Consider the following 18,056-nt stretch of genomic DNA (forward strand, 5'->3'; position numbering starts at 1 on the left):
CGTGGTCTCTGACTAATTAAGAAGCTCAGGAGCTAAAACTTGGCAGGGCCTAAGGATGTGCTTATTTGTTGGTATGTGCTTGTTTAAACTTTAAGGAAGTAAAATGTCCCACTGGTGTCTCTGCCTTGTCCCTCCTTAGCTTTATAGTGAAGACTGAAATTAAGTTCCTCAATATTGTACAGTGATTGAGTAGAAAGAGATGACAAATTACTGAGAAATTTGACTAATAAAGAAACGTATTTCCTTAAAAAAGAAAGAAACTTATTTCCTAGTAAATGTAGCAGTAGTGATATTAGCTAGTATTTGTTGTACAAATGCTGGATGCGATGATTCCTGAGTCCTGTTACCTGTGTTAACTCATATAATCCTCATATAGAGAAAAATTAAGGCACAATAACACCTAGGATGGTATATTTAGGAGTGAGCTAGTATTTGAATCTTAAGAGGGCTGGCTCCAGAATCCTGGCTTTCAATGACTTTACTGTGTAGCAAATCCTAAGGAATCTGCTTAAAAGAAATGATGATGTAGGCCTTATTTACAATTAGCACAGCTAACTTAAACAGGTGTTGCTGCAATTTTTTTTTTAATTTTGCTATTAAAAAATTGTTTCCATGAACATTGTTATATTTGTACTTTTCTGGAAGTATATCTGTAAGAGAATTTAGAGAAATGGGATTTTAGTTGCCCTCAAAAAAGATTATACCAGTTTACTCTCCCTTTAACAATAGACTGGATTACTGCTTTCTCTTACCTCCACAACATTCATAAATGTCAAAAGATTGGAATTGATGACCAAGGGAATAAGTACATGTGGAAAAAGGACTGAGTTCTGGGCTGCCTTGATCTTAGGAGGTCAGAGAACTGAAGAAACATCAAGTAGATGGGAGGAAAAACAAAACAGTAGTGTGGTATCCAAATGAGAAAGTGTTTCAGGGATGGAGAATGATCAACCGTGTTAACCAATCCAGTCCAATTTTTCTGCCACCACATACTCCTCAGCAACTGTTTATCTTGGGTGGGAAAGAGGTTGGTGGATTATTTGTAATTATCCTACAGTTTTAAAAGAGAAAAACATAAATATGAACTTCCCTGATGATTTTATTGTCTATTTTAGGTTACATAAAATAAAGGGTTTTTGTTTATAAATTTTTTTTGCTTTTTTTTTCCCCCTTATTTTTTATTGTCTCAAGTTAATTTGAGGATACAAAGAATTAGGTACAATGTTTGCATTTTTTAGGTAGAGTTCCACTTATAATTATGTCCCACCCCCAAAAGGTATGCCATACCCCCTAACATTCTGCCCATTTAAGTGGGTACACACCCTTCCCCCCCATTCCCTGCCCCCACCTTCAATTGATTTGAGTTTTTCTTATATGTCAGCATGTATTAGATCATCTACTGGCTTCATATAAGTATTGAGTACATTGGATTCTTGCTCCTCCATTCTTGTGATACTTTACTAAGAAGAATGTGTTTCAGCTTCATCCAGGTTAATACAAAAGATGTAAGGTCTCTATCTTTTTTTTTTTTTTTTTTTTTTTTTTTGTAGAGACAGAGTCTCACTTTATGGCCCTTGGTAGAGTGCCGTGGCATCACACAGCTCACAGCAACCTCCAACTCCTGGGCTTAAGCGATTTTCTTGCCTCAGCCTCCCGAGTAGCTGGGACTACAGGCACCCGCCACAACGCCCAGCTATTTTTTGGTTGCAGTTCAGCCGCGGCCGGGTTTGAACCTGCACCCTCGGTATATGGGGCCGGCGCCTTACCAACTGAGCCACAGGCGCCACCCGGTCTCTATCTTTTTTAGTGGCTGAATAGTATTCCATGGTATACATATTCCTGGGTTGATGGGCATTTAGGTTGTTTCCACATTTTGGCGGTTGTAAATTGAGCTGTGACAATAATCATCTAGTGCAAATGTCCTTATGATTAAAATGATTTTTTTTCTTCTGAGTAGATGCCTAGTAATGGGATTGCAGGATTAAATAGGAGGTTTAATTTGAGTTCTTTGAGGATTCTCCATACCTCCTTTCAGAGTGGTTGTATTAGTTTGCAGTCCCTATTTTTTTTGTTTGTTTGTTTTTTAGAGACAGTCTCACTTTGTCACCATTGGTAGAGTGCTGTGGCATCACAGTTCACAGCAACCTCTAGCTCTTGGGCTTAAGTGATTCTCTTGCTACAGTCCCTATTTATAAATTTGAGTGTGATACTTCTTGAAGCAATCTCTAGGATAAAGTCCAGCCTTCTTGCATGTCTCATAGTAGAAAATGGTTTCTCTCCTTCATCTTTGTCATTTCTTCTGCTGCAAAACCATGCAATCCTTTGTTGATTTTTTTTTTCATTTTTCATTATAAAGCACATCTTCCCATTTACCCTTTCCTCAGTGTCAGAAGATGATGGTCTTCCCTCTTTCTTGAATTTTTTTTTTTTTTTTTTTTTTGAGACAGAATCTCACTCTGTCACCCTGGGTAAAGTGCTGTGGCATCATAGCTCAGAGCAACCTCAAACTCTTTGGCTCAAGTGATCATTTTGCCTCAGCCTCCAAAGTAGCAGGCCTATAGGCACCTGCCAAGATACCTGACTAGCTTTTCCAGTAGAGATGGTATCTCTCTCTTGGTTATGTTAGTCTCAAATTCTGAGTTCAGGTGATCCACCAACCTTGGCCTCCCAGGGTGCTTGGTTTACAGCAGTAAGCCATCACACGCCTGTAATTAAATTTCTGTTCCTCACATTGCTCACAAAATGAGTGGTGTGATTTCTCTTGTAAGAAAGATGTGTCTGCACTTTTTCTCTATTCTCCTTATCTGATGAGTAAAGGATGTAGAAGTTTATAATTATACTTCTGCAACAGAAGTATAATTTTTTTCAACCATTTGTAAGGCTTCCTTGTAAATTTATAACATCCATGGTACTGATCAGCTCTGTTCACTCTTCCCATAAACTTTGTGTATTCTAAAACAACTGTTGGTTTTTCAAATTGAATGGGCTGTTTCTTCTTATAACCAGGGATCAATTGTATTTGAGGGCCAAAGAATGTTCTCAGCATTGTCACTAACTTCTTGTCATGGGATGAGAGGCATGAAAAAAACATCAGAGGCATGAAAAAAAACAGGAAATCATTATGCCAGACAAGGTCCAACATAGGATTGAAAAGGGTTAAATGTGGCAACCTGAGTCCACTAGTGAGCTTGGAGAAGGGGTCTTTTGGAGCCAAAACTCAGAACTCCCCAAGTGTGTTGCTTGGCTGATGCTGATGTCCATGAGTTTAAGGAGAGGCTCATGGGTATACTGGCTGGTACTGGTGTCTCTGAGGGATGCCGCAAGTCTGGTTCTGTGAGTGCGAGAAAACTGCAAATGGGATTCAGCTGCTGCTATAGGCAGGCCCTGTTGTAGCTGGAGTAAAGCACTGCTGGACAACACTCCTCAAGCCCTGCTGTCTCCCTCTAGTGCCTCTGATTGGTAAGCCTAACAGGGAGCAGCTAGCAAAGCCAAATGTCATCACAGAAAAGGAGAGAATGTAGGTTTGGAGTTGAGAGGCACACAGGTAAAGTGTCATGAGATCTACTCTCAAAGTCTCTGGAGTAGAGAGATACAGGTGTGGAGAGAGAGTGAGCGCGTGCAAATGTGCAAAATGTTACCCATTGGGAGATCTATGGGGAAGTTGTACAGAGATTCATATTACTCTTAACATTCTTGGAGGTTTGAAATTTTTTTTTTTTTTGGATTTTGGCCAGGGCTAGGTTTGAACCCACCACCTCTGGCATATGGGACCTGTGCCCTACTCCTTGAGCCACAGGCGCCGCCCAGGAGGTTTGAAATTTTTAATTTTTATTTATTTATTAATTTTTGAGACAGAGTCTCATTTTGTCACCTTCTGTAGAATGCTGTGGCATCATAGCTCACAGCAACCTCAAACTCTTGGGCTCAAGTGATTCTCTTGCCTCCCAAGTAGCTGGGACTACAGGTGCCTGCCACAACACCCAGCTATTTTCAGATGGGGTCTCGCTCTTGCTCAGGTTGGTCTCAAACCCATGAGCTCAGGCAATCCACCTGCTTCAGCTTCGCAGAGTGCTAGGATTACAGGCGTGAGCCACCATGCCTGACCAAGGTTTGAAATTTTTTAAATGAGAGAATTAACAGAATATTTTGTTAATGGCAATAGTCTAGTGGAAAAGTAATTACTGATGATGAAGCAAAGAAAAATTGCTAGGATGAAGTGAATGCCTTCAGTAGGTGAAAAGGGAAAGGAAGGGAGAGCATAGGTGGGAGTTGTCTGTTGGGAGTGGGATTTGGGTACGTTGGGTACGTGCATGAGGGACCCTTCTGGATATTGTCTTCTGCTGGTGTCTTCCTCTCACACCACCCAGTGAAATAGGAAGCCATGTCATTGGCTGACGGTATGGAAGAGGAAAGTGTTGGAAATGTGAGGAAAGGAAAAAGCTGGGAAAGAGTCATGTAGGAGGGTGGGCAAGTGAAGAACTAGAGAGATAATGGTTTGATTGCCAGACAACTCAGGGTCTACTTGAGGTGGTGGAGATGGATTTAAAGTGAGATCAGTCCGCATGTCTTTGGTACTTCTCCAGCCATGGTTAACTGTGTGGGTGTGAGTACATAATAGGCAAAAAGTTGGATTTAACAAAATTGTGTTGAGCTGGGTGAATGGACAGAGATAAAAGAGTCACTGTAGTTAAGAACATGTGTGAGGAAGTGGTTACAGTCATTGCTTATGAAATTTTAGATGGAAGAGAGGGGAATGAGGATTGGTTGAAAGTAATATGATCAGTATATTATAGGGCCTGTTGGGGTCAAAGACTTGGTGTTGAGGACAAGATGGTGGAAGCTAGAAAGATAGGAGGGGATTGTCAGAGAAGAGCATTTGAAATTGGGCATATGGAGAGGTTGCAGTCATGGTTAATGATTCAACTCAGAGAACAGGCAAGGGAATAAAGGATGAAGGGGTGGGGGGGTCTTAATAGAACCTCTCAGAATCCTGGGCTTCTTAGGATGAAGGACAAGACCACTGAAGGAGAGGATAGCAAGTAACTGAGAGGCCAGAAATCACTAAGAACCAGACTGGGAGTGAAGCTAGAGAACAATAATGAGCCAGGAGCTGATATTAAGATCTTCCAAGAAGGGCTCGGGTTGTGGACTGGCCTGGGACTGGAAGATGACTGAAGCATATGTGGACATGGATGGCAAAGGCTGGGGTAGGGCTAGGATTGGGAGGGAGGGTAGGTAGTTGGAAGCTGCAGTGAGGAGATCACCTAGCTCAAGTTTCACCTCACCTAGTTGGATGTCTTAGTCCATTTGCTTGTTATAAAGGAGTACCTGAGGCTGGGTAATTTATAGAAAAAGGAGGTTTATTTGGCTCATGGTTCTGTAGCCTGTACCAGAAGCATAGTGTTAGCATCTGATTCTGGTGAAGGCTTCAGGAAGCTTCCAGTCATGACTAAAGGCAGAGACAAGCTGGTGTGTAGAAATCACATGGTAAGAAGTAAGAGAGGGAACGAGAAAGGGAAGGGGGCGCCAAGCTCTGTTTAATAACCAGTTCTCCGGAGAGACATTTTGGAGGGATCTGCTCCCTATGATACAAATGTCTCCCCTTATGCCACCTCCTCAACATTAGAGATCATATTTTAGCATGGAGGTGACAGATACCTGAATTATATCACCAGTAGTGGTTTGAAGGCTTTGCAGCCACCTTAGAGGCCTGCGGGGGAAGCATGTCTTCAGGAGAGCACTGCAACTCAATTAGTGCCTTTCAGCCTATTTTTCACTGTCATTCTTGCTTTTGCTTTTGGTCCATAGCAAAATCAGGGATTATTCAATATAGGACGTTGGGAATTCTGTTTTCCAGTCATCATCTTTCTTACCAGGTAGAGCCAGTTCTGGGACTGAGGAATCCTTTGCTAGCTTTTCCCATGGTCATAAAGAGAAAACAGGAGCAAGCATGCAGTGCTGCTTCCTCTAAGCCTGCAGTTGTTGGGCTGTGGTTTCTTTACGCAAAGTGAAGTCAGTAACGTCATGAAGAAATGCTAAATACCTCAGTCTTGAAAAGCTTTCTTTGGCTCTCCTCTCTCCCCATTTCCCTTTCCTCTCTCTCTCTTTTCTCCCCCCTCTCTCTCCTTTTCTCTCCTCCTTGGTGCTGCTCCGCAGCATCCCTCCCTCATCAATAAAAACCTTTCGTACAAAAAAAAGAAAAGAAAAGCTTTCTTTGCTCTATAATCTGCTTGTAAACTTGTAACAGTCAAGACTATGAAAGATAAAAAGGAGGGAGAGATTGTCACAAACTTAGAATTTGAAGCTCTGTTTATTAAACCCTGTTTTCTTGGAGATCAGAAAGCAAATGTTGTGTGGGTGTGTCTCAACCAATTAAAAGCACTTGTTTATATGCATATGAGATGATCTCTTTTGGACACAATTGTGTACTATGTACAAAATGCTTGCTGTTATGAGAGATGGGAACTTTATTATGCTCCAGTTCCTTACACCAGGAGAACACAAATTGATACAATGTAAGGAAGGTCAAGGCATATACTGTAGGAGACCAGAATGGGTAGGGGTCAGACTTTGTGGAAGAGGGCAAGATTTGAACTGGGCCTTGAAGGAAGGCTAGGTAGTCATTGTCAGGGAGGTGATTCTAAGAAGCAATATCAAAGGCCATGGAACATTTTGGTTCTTTAGAGAACAGGGGAATATACAAGTTTGACCAGAACTGAAGATTTACTTTAGATTTACTTAGAAGTAAACTGAAGATTTACTTCTAAGTAATCACCTAAAATGACCTGGGCTTTAGCATACAGTCTGTCATCTACTTGTTATCAGCTAAGGCCCTCCTTTACTGTGATTTGCTGGAGACTCTTGTTTCAAAAGGTTTCATTTACCCAAATTGTGCAGCCATCAATAACTCCTTTCCCCACTAAATTACTCATTTACTAATTTACATGAAAGAACCACCCTTCTTCACTGGCATGATATAATTCCAGGCACAAGCAAGGAAAGTTATGTTTGTATTTTTAGATTTTGTGTGGGTCATTGTACAATTTTTATATTGACTCTGAAATATTGAGTATAGTTTCACTAACTACCTAGACAAGACCTCTGGGGGTATGGGACTCTAGGTGGGAAATCATTAACTCTGGTTACCATTTGAAAAAGGGAATGGGGGCGGCACCTGTGGCTTAAGGAGTTGGGCGCCCAGCCCCATATATCAGAGGTGGTGGGTTCAAACCCGGCCCTGGCCAAAAACTACAAAAAATAAATAAATAAATAAATAAAATTAAAAAAAAATAATAAAGGCAATGGGAGTAACACTGGCATTATTAGAATAGGGATTAGGAGAGACCAGAGATAAGGGTTGTATTGGTGACACCGGATGAGAGATGCACTGGGAGGAAAACCCACCAGGCTGTGTAGCTACCTGTGTGGGAGGCTAAGGAGCTCAGAGAACTTGAGGGTGATAAATGTGCTACTCTGGACTAAGAATGCTAAGATGGACTTACGGGGAAGGCAGGAGCCAAATCTCAGTACTGATGAGGTTAGGCTCAGACCTAAGGGGGCCAGTGAAGAGCCAGAGAGACATCTGTGCTGTTGTCATATTCAAGCTCCTCTCTCTCCATATAGTAGCCACATTCTGTGACATCAAGAAAACCTATGAACCCCGTATCCAGCTATATCTCCTGTCTCAAGATCATCTATGGCTTTTGCCCTCTTGCCACATATGCATAGGCCTTGCCCTCTCTGTTCTGCCTTTGGGCATGGTGTCATATGGCTATGCCACCCCTGCTCCTGACCCAGTCTTAGGGATTTTGTTACAACCTCTGTTAGGTTTTACCCAATAACCTAACCCTATTGTCAATGCTTGTCCTTTACCTGGATGGCTTGGGTATGTTCTTCTAAATCCTAGGAAATATTTTTATTCAGAGGAACAATAGAACCTTGTTACTAGCTCCATCACGCAGCCTTTTTAAGCCAAAAGAATTTGTTGTGATAACATTTTTTGTCACTGGCATTTTAGAGATAGCCATTTAAAAACAGTGACTTGTCGCTGTAGCTCACGCCTGTAATCCTAGGACTCTGGAAGATCGAGGCAGGTGGATTGCCTGACCTCACAGGTTTAAGACCAGCCTGAGCAAAAGCGAGACCCCGTCTCTACTAAAAATAGAAAAAACTGAGGCAAGAGGATTGCTTGAGCCCAAAAGTTGGAGGTTACTATGAGCTATGACACCACGGCACTCTACCCAGTGTGACAGCTTGAGACTCTGTCTCAAACAAAACAAAACAAAGCAAACAACAACAACAAAAACCCCCAGTGGGGCGGTGCCTGTGGCTCAGCGGGTAGGGCGCCGGCCCCATATTCCGAGGGTGGCGGGTTCAAACCCAGCCCCGGTCAAACTGCAACAACAAAAAAAATAGCCGGGCATTGTGGCGGGCGCCTGTGGTCCCAGCTACTTGGGAGGCTGAGTCAAGAGAATCGCCTAAGCCCAGGGATTTGGAGGTTGCTGTGAGCTGTGTGACGCCACGGCACTCTACCGAGGGCAGTAAAGTAAGACTCTGTCTCTACAAAAAAAAAAAAAAAAACCCAGTGACTTGTGAATGGAGACCAGCAGAAAAATTCATGGCTAGATGTACTATAGACAAAGAGATTGACACAGTGTGTGCTTGTTACCACATACTGTCTTCTTGAACAGTATACATTTATGCATCTGACCACATATAGTTTTTTTTTTTTTAATTGGGATTTTTTTTTTCAGATCAATTAGAAAGCCCCGCCCCCCTTTTGCTTATGTGCAGAGACACTTCAGTCCAGTATATATATCAGAGAATGAGCAGGGTCCAGTGGCACCTGTGGCTGAGTGAGTAGGGCGCCGGCCCCATATGCCGAGGGTGGCAGGTTCGGACCCAGCCCCGGCCAAACTGCAACAGAAAAATAGCTGGGCGTTGTGGCGGGCGCCTGTAGTCCCAGCTGCTCGGGAGGCTGAGGCAAGAGAATCACGTAAGCCCAAGAGTTGGAGGTTGCTGTGAGCCGTGTGACGCCACGGCACTCTACCCGAGGGCGGTACAGTGAGACTCTGTCCCTACAAAAAAAAAAAAAGAATGAGCAGGGTCCAACACATGAGAGTTTATATTTCCTTTGGCTATATACCATAATTCCTTGGTTCCTTCTCTCTTTGTATTCAGATTGATCCCATGTTTCAGAAGACTGCAGCTTCATTTGATGAATGTAGCACAGCTGGGGTATTTCTGTCTACCATCCACTGCCATGACTATAAAAGTGAGCTGCTTTTTCCTTCTGATGTCAAGACTCTCCCCACTGGAGAACCTCTTGAGTTGCCAGATTTAGGCTGGGTAGAAATGACAGATTTAAAAGGTAAGTAAAGGCTGGGGTTGGTGGCTCACGACCACGATCCTAGCACTTTGGGAGGCCAAGGTGAGGGGATTGCTTGACCCCAGGAATTTGAGGCTGGCTTTGGCATTAGTGAGACTCTATCTCTACCAAAAAAAAAAATTAGCCTACGGCCACTGTACACCTATAGTCCCATGTCCTTAGGAGAATGAGGCAGGAGGGGTGCTTGAGCTCAGGAGTTTGAGTTGGTAGTAAGCTATGATGATGATACTGCACTCTAGCCCTGGCAACAGAGCAAGACTCTTTCTCCAAAAAAATCCAAATAAATAAAAAGTAAGTACCCAAATAATGCCTTTCACCAGAGCATTTAGGCATTGGAGAAGTTTCTGTATAAAACCATGGCATGTAATAAAACCATCATACTCCTAAATGTTGCTTAAATTACTCAGAAGTTTCCTCTGGAATACCAGATTGGGTATCCTTTTAGGAGTGTCTAGCAATCCATTAACTTTTGTCCTCTCTATAGCGTGGAGTTTAAAACAGTAAACCAAATGCCAGTCCTGGTGGCTCATACCTGTAATCCTAGCCTCTGGGAGGCTGAGGCATGTGGATTGTTTGAGCTCATGAGTTTGAAACCAGACTGAGCAAGACCGAGACCCTGTCTCTAAAAATAACCAGGCGTTTTGGCTGGTGCCTATGGTCCCAGCTATTCAGGAGGCTGAGGCAAGAGAATTGCTTGAGCCCAAGAATTTAAAGTTGCTGTGAACTATGATACCATGACACTCACCAAGGGTGACAAACGTGAGACTCTGTCTTAAAAAAAAAAAATTGTTGGGTGGCACCTGTGGCTCAGTGGGTAGGGTGCCGGCCCCATATACCATGGGTGGCAGGTTCAAACCTGGCCCCGGCCGAACTGCAACAAAAAAATAGCCGGGTGTTGTGGCGGGTGCCTGTGGTTCCAACTACTCAGGAGGCTGAGGTAAGAGAATAACCTAAGCCCAGGAGTTGGAGGTTGCTGTGAGCTGTGTGACGCCATGGCACTCTACTGAGGGTGATAAAGTGAGACTCTGTCTCTACAAAAAAAAAAAAAAAAGTACCTATAAACCATTGCCTCTTGGTCTATACGTGCCACATACTTTAGGTGCTTGCTGTTTTGCAGTCAACTCTCACTGTTAGGGCTCATCCTGGAGAGTCAGAGTTTGGACTTGGGAAGGGGACCTTTATCTAGCCGCAGAGGTCTTATTCTTCTTTGTTACCCAATCTAGTGGTTATAAAAAGAAGAGGGCTTTGTGAATTGTTTTGAGACTCCTCTCTGGCAATCTGAGAACTGATTTGGCCTATTATCAGTCCCCCTATACTGGCTTGGCAAACATTTTAACATCCTTCCCATCCTACCTCTCCACCCTCTGTTGGAGGATGATCTCAGGATGTTGTGACAAGGTACAGGCAGGTGAAGGCTGGGTACATGGAGTGCAATAGTTATACTTATGTGTAATCATTTTTTTTTTTTTTTTTTTTTTTTGTGGTTTTTGGCCAGGGCTGGGTTTGAACCTGCCACCTCCGGCATATGGGACTGGCGCCCTACTCCTTGAGCCACAGGCGCCGCCAGTGTAATCATTTTTATGTGTTGAATGAAATTGATTCTCCCCCTCAAGGGCTATATAGGTGTGAAGGGACCCATTCTTATCCATTACATTCTTGCCTAAATTTTGCTTAGTACAACTGTTTTGTGCTTACATTTTATTTTCCAAGTTTATACTCAGCTGGGGCTCTAGTCCTCTGAAAAGTAATCTCTATTAGTTTATTTTGGAACTAAAAATTAAGTACCATTATATGTTTATATACTTAGTGTATTTTTTTTTCACATCAGATGGTAATGTGCCAACATTGTAACAAGATTTAAGGGAAGCACAACTCACAAAAATGCATGGAAACCAATTATCAGGCTTATGAACTTCAAAAAGATCTACTTAAAGGTCAAAGGCAGTGGCTCACCCCTGCTGTGACGCTGTGGCCCTCTACCAAGGGTGACCAAGAGTGGGACTCTTGTCTCAAAAAAAAAAAAAGATCTATTTAGTGTACTTTTAAGAGGAAGGGATTTTGATTTCCCAGTTATAGCAGAGTTCATTTCACAATCGACTGTCTGTGTTCAGGTTTCTCCCCCTATTATTTTACTCATTTGTGGATTGACTGCGTTAGTCTAACCCCAGTGTGGGTGTTGCCTGTGCATCTCCCTGGAGACTCCAACACACAGATGTTGGCTGCCAGCCACTGTTGATACCAGAGCCTCTACTGGAGAACAGTGAGGTGACTGTGTGCCTCTCTTCTCTGTTGTGCCCATTGGTGTTGTTTTACAGGGAACGAGGAACATACTTGACCCATCTCTAATCTCTCTTTGTATTCTTGCTGTCCTCTCCAGAGCCCTTGCAGCAGTGTGCGGAAGATCGCCAGATCTGCCCTTCCCTGGCTGGATTCCAGTTTACTAAGTGGGACAGTGAAACACATAATGAGGTGTGGTCAACTTTTAAAAGGGCTCTGGGCACTTCTCCAGTGGCTTGTGGTTTCAGTTAAGATAGCCCAAGATTAGTTCTGCCCAGTGGGAACCAAAACTGTGGCATCATTTTTATTTAGCCAGGAGTACAGAAAATATTTCCTTTGGCACTTCTGTAGGGATTAAAAAAACCTGGGGTGGAGAGTGGGAGGGATTGTGACCCCCAGCAGGATTGTTACACAGCTAAATGAGTTCTCTCTTCTGCTTCCCTAGGGTGAGATGGCCCTGCCACTAATGGGTGAACTTTTCTTGTCAGATTTACTCTTGAATGTGATTATCTCAGTAGCTTCTGGTTTCTTAGGCTGCTGTCAAGCTTGAGGAATTTCCTGCTCTTTGGAGTTGAGTCCCTTGGCACTGAGTTTCCTGAGAATTGTCACGTGTAGAGCTTTCCTCTGTGTATTTTTAGCATGGGCCCCTTTAGCCTGCTTACTACAACTTCCAAAATAAATGGTCTCCATGGAAAACTGTTTTCTTTAAACATGTAGTTAATGGATGAAGATTCCTGTTTCATGTTTTACAAAATGTACCTGACAACAATACAGCTTTATCCTGTGCTGCACAATATAAACTTCCTCAGCACTATCATGAGAACTCTGGCCCCAGCAGGCAGGGGGAGGGTAAGGGTGGTATGGAGAAAGGAGAGTGCTGGAAACTGGAATTTAAGTGTGAGAAGGCTGTCCCTCCAATGGTGAACTGGGATGGTTATAGGAAACAGAACTAAAGAACCCTCTTTTGTCCCTCTAGTCTGTGTCAGCCCTGTTGGACAAGTTTAAGAAGAATGACCAGGTATTTGACATCAATGCGGAGATTGAGGAGAGGGACTGTGAGGACTTGCCCGAGGGCCCCCTGGAGGATGACTTTGATGCCAACGATGAAGCTGACCACCCTGAAGCTGGAGATCACGAGGAGTTCAGGAGCTGGAAGGAGCCTTGCCAGGTCCAAAGCTCCCAGTAAGGCTCTCAGGGTCACAGAAAATGTTTCCATAGGAGTTTTTTTTAATCCATTCTTAACAGTTTTCCTGCTGTGGGTGATCTAGTTTCATGTCTGATTGGCTGGGTTGGTGTGCTTTATTGTACACATCAGCAGAGCCCTTCTGAATCACAGGAATCATACCTGGCATTGAATGTTGGCTTGTCACTTTGGTTATAAAACCAACACTGCAGGAGTTTATAAGGATGAAAGAACTGTAAAGTGCTGGACCAAAGTACCTGGGATCTAGTGGCTACTTCAGTGGGGCTGTTGTTACCACATGCATTTTGGTAGCAGAGCATGCTCCCTTTATACATACTGTGTGTAGTCTGACTTTTGGTGATATCTGTATAGACAGAAACAGGCTTATGTTTTGCTTATAGAAAAAAGTGGCCTGAAGCGTAAGCAAAGAGGAGGACTAGGCAGTGTTGGGTTACTAGATAGGCAGACTGGAGAATATCAAAGCAAGGTAAACTAACTTATCTCATTTGTAACCTGGGGACTGCCTGCAGTGAGCTTTGGATGGCAGGCCTTAGTTCAGGCCACCTAACTGAGAATATTGGGGGTAGAAGAGGCCAGGTGATTTCATCGTGTGTCCATGTTTGAAAACCACTGTTCTTTACTGAAAGGTCTTCAAGGACCTCTAGTTCAAGGTAGAGTGAGAACAATACTGAATGATAGATACCAGTGTTATGTAGGATGCCCCATGTTATTGGTTCCTGAATGGCAGCACTTTGACAACTGTGTGCAATGTAAAAGTGGAGCTTGGGCAGCCCCTGTGGCTCAGTGAGTAGGGTGCCAGCCCCATATACCAAGGGTGGCCGGTTCGAACCCTGCCCCAGCACAACAAAAAAAACAGCCAGGAGTCGTGGCGGGTGCCTGTAGTCCCAGCTACTCGGGAGGCTGAGGCAAGAGAATCGCCTAAGCCCAAGAGCTGGAGGTTGCTGTGAGCTATGATGCCACAGCACTCTACTGAGGGCCACAAGGTGAGACTCTGTCTCTCAAAAAAAATAAAGTAAAAGTGGAGCTCTCTGTGCACATACACTAAGAAAGACTCATCTGCCAAAGGGGCCAAGTGTTCTTTAGCTGACCCTTCTGTGATATAGGTGCTTTTATAGTGTGCTCACTATGTTTAAAGACCTAGTCAGAGGTGAGGGCCCAGAGCACAGCCTATTTTGTTATGTGAGAACGAAGCATTCTGCCTGCTGGCTGACATGCTAGGAGCCCAGCTAGAGGAGACCTTTAACTTGCTAGACTGAAGCAGGGCTAAAATGAAGGAAAAGCTCTGTGATATTAAGGGGGTGGGGACAAAAAGAATAAAGAGTGTCCCTGGAGAGGATGGGAGAAGTTTGATGGAGGGAGCAGGACTTGAGAAATGGATAAACTGTGGGTTAGTCTAGCCATTGAGCAGCCAGGATAGAGGTGATAGGGTGCCTGCCACACAGCATTGTGTATTGAAATAATTATTGAATGAATGGCATTCAAAAAACCTACAGACCTTTGGCTTGACGCCTGTGGCTCAAGCAGCTAAGGTGCCAGCCACATACACCTGAGCTGGCGGGTTCAAATCCAGCCAAACAACAATGAGAGCTGCAACCAAAAAATAGCCGGGCGTTGTGCCGGGCGCCTGTAGTCCCAGCTACTTGGGAGACTGAGGCAGGAGAATCGCTTGAGTCCAGGAGGTTCCTGTGACCTGTGATGCCACAGCACTGTACCCAGGGCGAAAGCTTGAGGCTCTGTCTCAAAAAAAAAAAAACCCTGCAGACCTTCTGTTCAGCCTTTGTTGACAGACTCTTGGAAATGAGAGCCAAGCTCTTCATACAAAGCTTTGCCCATAAAGTTCCAGCCTAACTGTCAAAATTATAACAAAAGAATAGCCATGGAAATTGAGTGGGACTGCTGTTGAAACCATTTTATGAAGTTCATAATGTAGTACATTTGTTAGTGACATACGCCAGATATCAAGTTCTGTTATAACACTAGGACTTACAGACTAGAAATGTGATATTTTTGTAAAGTATATTTTAATTTTTTTAAGTTAAGTTTGTTTTTTTTTTTTGGAGACAGAGTGTCACTATGTCACCCTTGGTAGAGTGCCGAGGCATCACAGCTCACAGCATCCTCAGACTCTTGAGCTTAAGTGATCCTCTTGCCTCAGCCTCCCGAGTAGCTAGGACTACAGACGCCTGCTACAACACCTGGCTGTTTTTAGTTGCAGTTGTCATTGTTGTTTAGCAGGTCCAGGCCAGACTCGAACCTGCCAGCCTCGGCATATGTGGCTCTCTATTCACTACAGGCACCAAGCCTTAAGTTTTAATAGCAATAAATATACAAATACCATTTGCTGCTTTTGTCCTGCAGATAAAGCCAAAGATAAAGCCAAAGTCCTCGTTTTAAAGGTTTTTTGCTCATTCTAAAAGAGAATTTATTTATTTATTTATTTTTATTTATTTTTTTTTTTTTTTGCGACAGAGCCTCAAGCTGTTGCCCTGTTGTACTGTGGCGTCACAGCTCACAGCAACCTCCAACTCCTGGGCTCAAGCGAGTCTCTTGTCTTAGCCTCCCGGTTAACTGGGACTACAGATGCTCACCACAACACTTGGCTATTTTTTGGTTTGTAGTTGTCATTGTTTGGCAGGCCCGGGCTGTATTCGAACCCGCCAGCTGTGGTATATGTGGCTGGTGCCTTAGCCACTTGAGCTACAGGTGCTGAGCCAAGAGAACTTATATATATGGCTCAATATTAATAGAAAGCCACTCTGAAGTTTCCTTGTTACCTTTTCCTTTAGAGGGCAGTGCAGCAGCTCTAACAAGCTTTCTCACATTGGAGCCCTTTAGAAGTCTTGTGTATGGAAACACACTGAGGCTGGGATTCAAAGAGTCAAGTCTAATTCCTAGCTCTGGCAGTTTTCTGGCTCTGTAGTCTTACATAAAAACTTAATTTCTCTGTACCTCTGTGTCTTAGCTCTCAAATGGGTAAACTAGGATTTTTGAAGCTATTTGAAACTTCCAAAGCACTTGTGTAAATATAATCATATTATAAAATTAAGAGAAGCAAAAGCCCTTGAGAAAAACTATAAGATTGTTAATTATGAAGTATTTTTGGCCGGGTGCAGTGGTTCATGCCTATAATCTCGGCACTTGGGAGGCTGAGGCAGGTGGATTGCCTGAGCTCACAAGTTCAAGACCAGCCTAAGCCAGAGTGAGACCTCATCTCAAAAAAAAAAAGAAAGAAAGCCGGGCATTGTGGCAGGTGCCTGTAGTCCCAGCTACTTGGGAGACTGAGGCAGGAGAATCACTTAAGCCCAAGAGTTTGAGGTTGCTGTGAGCTGTGACGTCATGGCACTCTACTGAGGGTGACAAAGTGAGACTATATCTCAAAAGAAAAAAAAAGTTTCTTTGACATGGTCTTTTTTAAAAAAAAAAAAGTGAAGTATTTATATTGGACTTCCACTTCATAATGCTGTTCCTTTGTGGAGAAGAGGGTAGGTAGAGTCTTCAGTGACATCATATGCTCCTTTACATGTAAATAACATGATTGGAATCATGAGAGAGTACACTTACAAACATAATTTCATGTGTGTTACAGGGAGGAAATAATTTCTCTTGGAGACAGAGATATTAGGACCATGTGCCCTCTTCTCTCCATGAAACCTGGAGAATATTCCTATTTCAGTCCCCGGACTATGTCGATGTGGGCTGGCCCAAATCACTGGCGCTTTAGGCCTCGACACAAACGTATGTATTTCTAGATGGAACTTTAAGGAAAGAATAGTGTGGATGATTAGCTAGTCAGCAGTTAGCTAAGGAAGGCAAGTGCCAGTTGCTGCTCTTGATAAGCTGAAGAAGCGCCTGGTGGCTCATGCCTGTAATCCTAACACTCTGGGAGGCCAAGGCAGGTGGATCCTTTGAGCTAAGGAGTTTGAGACCAGCCTGAGCAAGAATGAGACCCCGTCTCTAAAAAATAGCTGGGTGTTATGGTGGGCATCTGTAGTCCCAGCTACTTGGGAGGCTGAGGCAAGAGAATCGCTTGAACCCAAAGAGTTTGAGGTTGCTGTGAGCTATGATATCATGGCACTCTACTGGGGGCAAGAAAGTTAAACTCTGTTTCAAAAAAAAAAAAGTATACAGGGCGGCGCCTGTGGCTCAAGGGGTAGGGTGCCGGTCCCATATGCCGGAGGTGGCGGGTTCAAACCCAGCCCCGGCCAAAAAAAAAAAGTATACAGATGAGCTAGCCTCCTGGTTGGACAGTTAGTTGGCCTGACCTGGGATGAAGAGTCAGTTAAAATCAAGGCCTCTGGATGGGAAGAGTAAGTACTTAGAATCAGGAGAACTGGCCTTACAGCCTCCTATTGTTCCCTAGTATCAGCATGACTTTGAACAAGGGCTCTAGGTGGGAATGACCAACGGGCTTTAGAGGACATGTAGTAGTTAGGGCACAAGCCAGCACTCGGCAGAACCCAGAAGGGCTGTGCCAGCATTTCATGCTTTGCATTCTGTCTTTGAAAGGAAAGAATTAGCATGTTTTTGAAAAACGTTATAAAAAATCATAAGTTGGGCGGCGCCTGTTGCTCAGTGAGTAAGGCGCCGGCCCCATATACTGAGGGTGGTGGGTTCAACCCCAGCCCCGGCTGAACTGCAACCAAAAAATAGCCGGGCATTGTGGTGGGCGCCTGTAGTCCCAGCTGCTCGGGAGGCTGAGGCAGGAGAATTGCTGAAGCCCAAGAGCTAGAGGTTGCTGTGAGTCCTGTGACATGGCACTCTACTGAAGGTGGTAAAGTGAGACTGTCTCTACAAAAAAAAAAAAAAATCATAAGTTTAGAACAAAAATGAGGTATATGATTTAGTGTTCCTACTCCTGTTGTGATGCTCGGACACAAATGCTACCTTGTTGATAGGACTATCTGTAGATCTTGTGAGATAAGTAAATAATTTCGACCACAAAGGTGAACAGTGTTGACAGTCTATGTTCATTTCTGCAGAAGATGCTTCTTCCCAGTCAGAGAACAAAAAGAAGAGTACAAAGAAAGATTTTGAAATTGATTTTGAAGATGATATTGACTTTGATGTATGTTTTCGAAAAACAAAGGTTTGTGCTGGATTTATTAGTATTTGTGCTTTTTTTTTTTTTTTTTAATTTAAATTTAAATATTTCTTTACTTAGGGGGACATTACATCACAAACTTAAAA

At 43.4% G+C, this 18,056-nt stretch overlaps 1 protein-coding gene and 1 non-coding gene across 4 annotated transcripts in view; one reads left to right on the top strand and one right to left on the bottom strand.

The window, feature by feature from the left end:
• NCAPH (non-SMC condensin I complex subunit H) overlaps nt 1–18,056 on the top strand; it is a 50,307-nt gene that overhangs the window by 16,560 nt on the left and 15,691 nt on the right. For all 3 annotated transcript variants that reach the window (XM_053587377.1, XM_053587374.1, XM_053587376.1), the window contains exons 7-11: nt 9,181–9,370; nt 11,766–11,857; nt 12,642–12,847; nt 16,456–16,604; nt 17,849–17,955. In XM_053587377.1, coding sequence (XP_053443352.1) covers nt 9,181–9,370; nt 11,766–11,857; nt 12,642–12,847; nt 16,456–16,604; nt 17,849–17,955 — 744 coding nt within the window. The remainder of the gene's footprint in view (nt 1–9,180; nt 9,371–11,765; nt 11,858–12,641; nt 12,848–16,455; nt 16,605–17,848; nt 17,956–18,056) is intronic.
• LOC128585293 (small nucleolar RNA U13) lies at nt 11,211–11,312 on the bottom strand. Its single transcript, XR_008380008.1, has one exon. It is a non-coding gene; the product is annotated as a small nucleolar RNA U13 (small nucleolar RNA).

This window comes from Nycticebus coucang, chromosome 4, assembly GCF_027406575.1.
Source record: "Nycticebus coucang isolate mNycCou1 chromosome 4, mNycCou1.pri, whole genome shotgun sequence".
Lineage (NCBI taxonomy): Eukaryota > Metazoa > Chordata > Mammalia > Primates > Lorisidae > Nycticebus > Nycticebus coucang.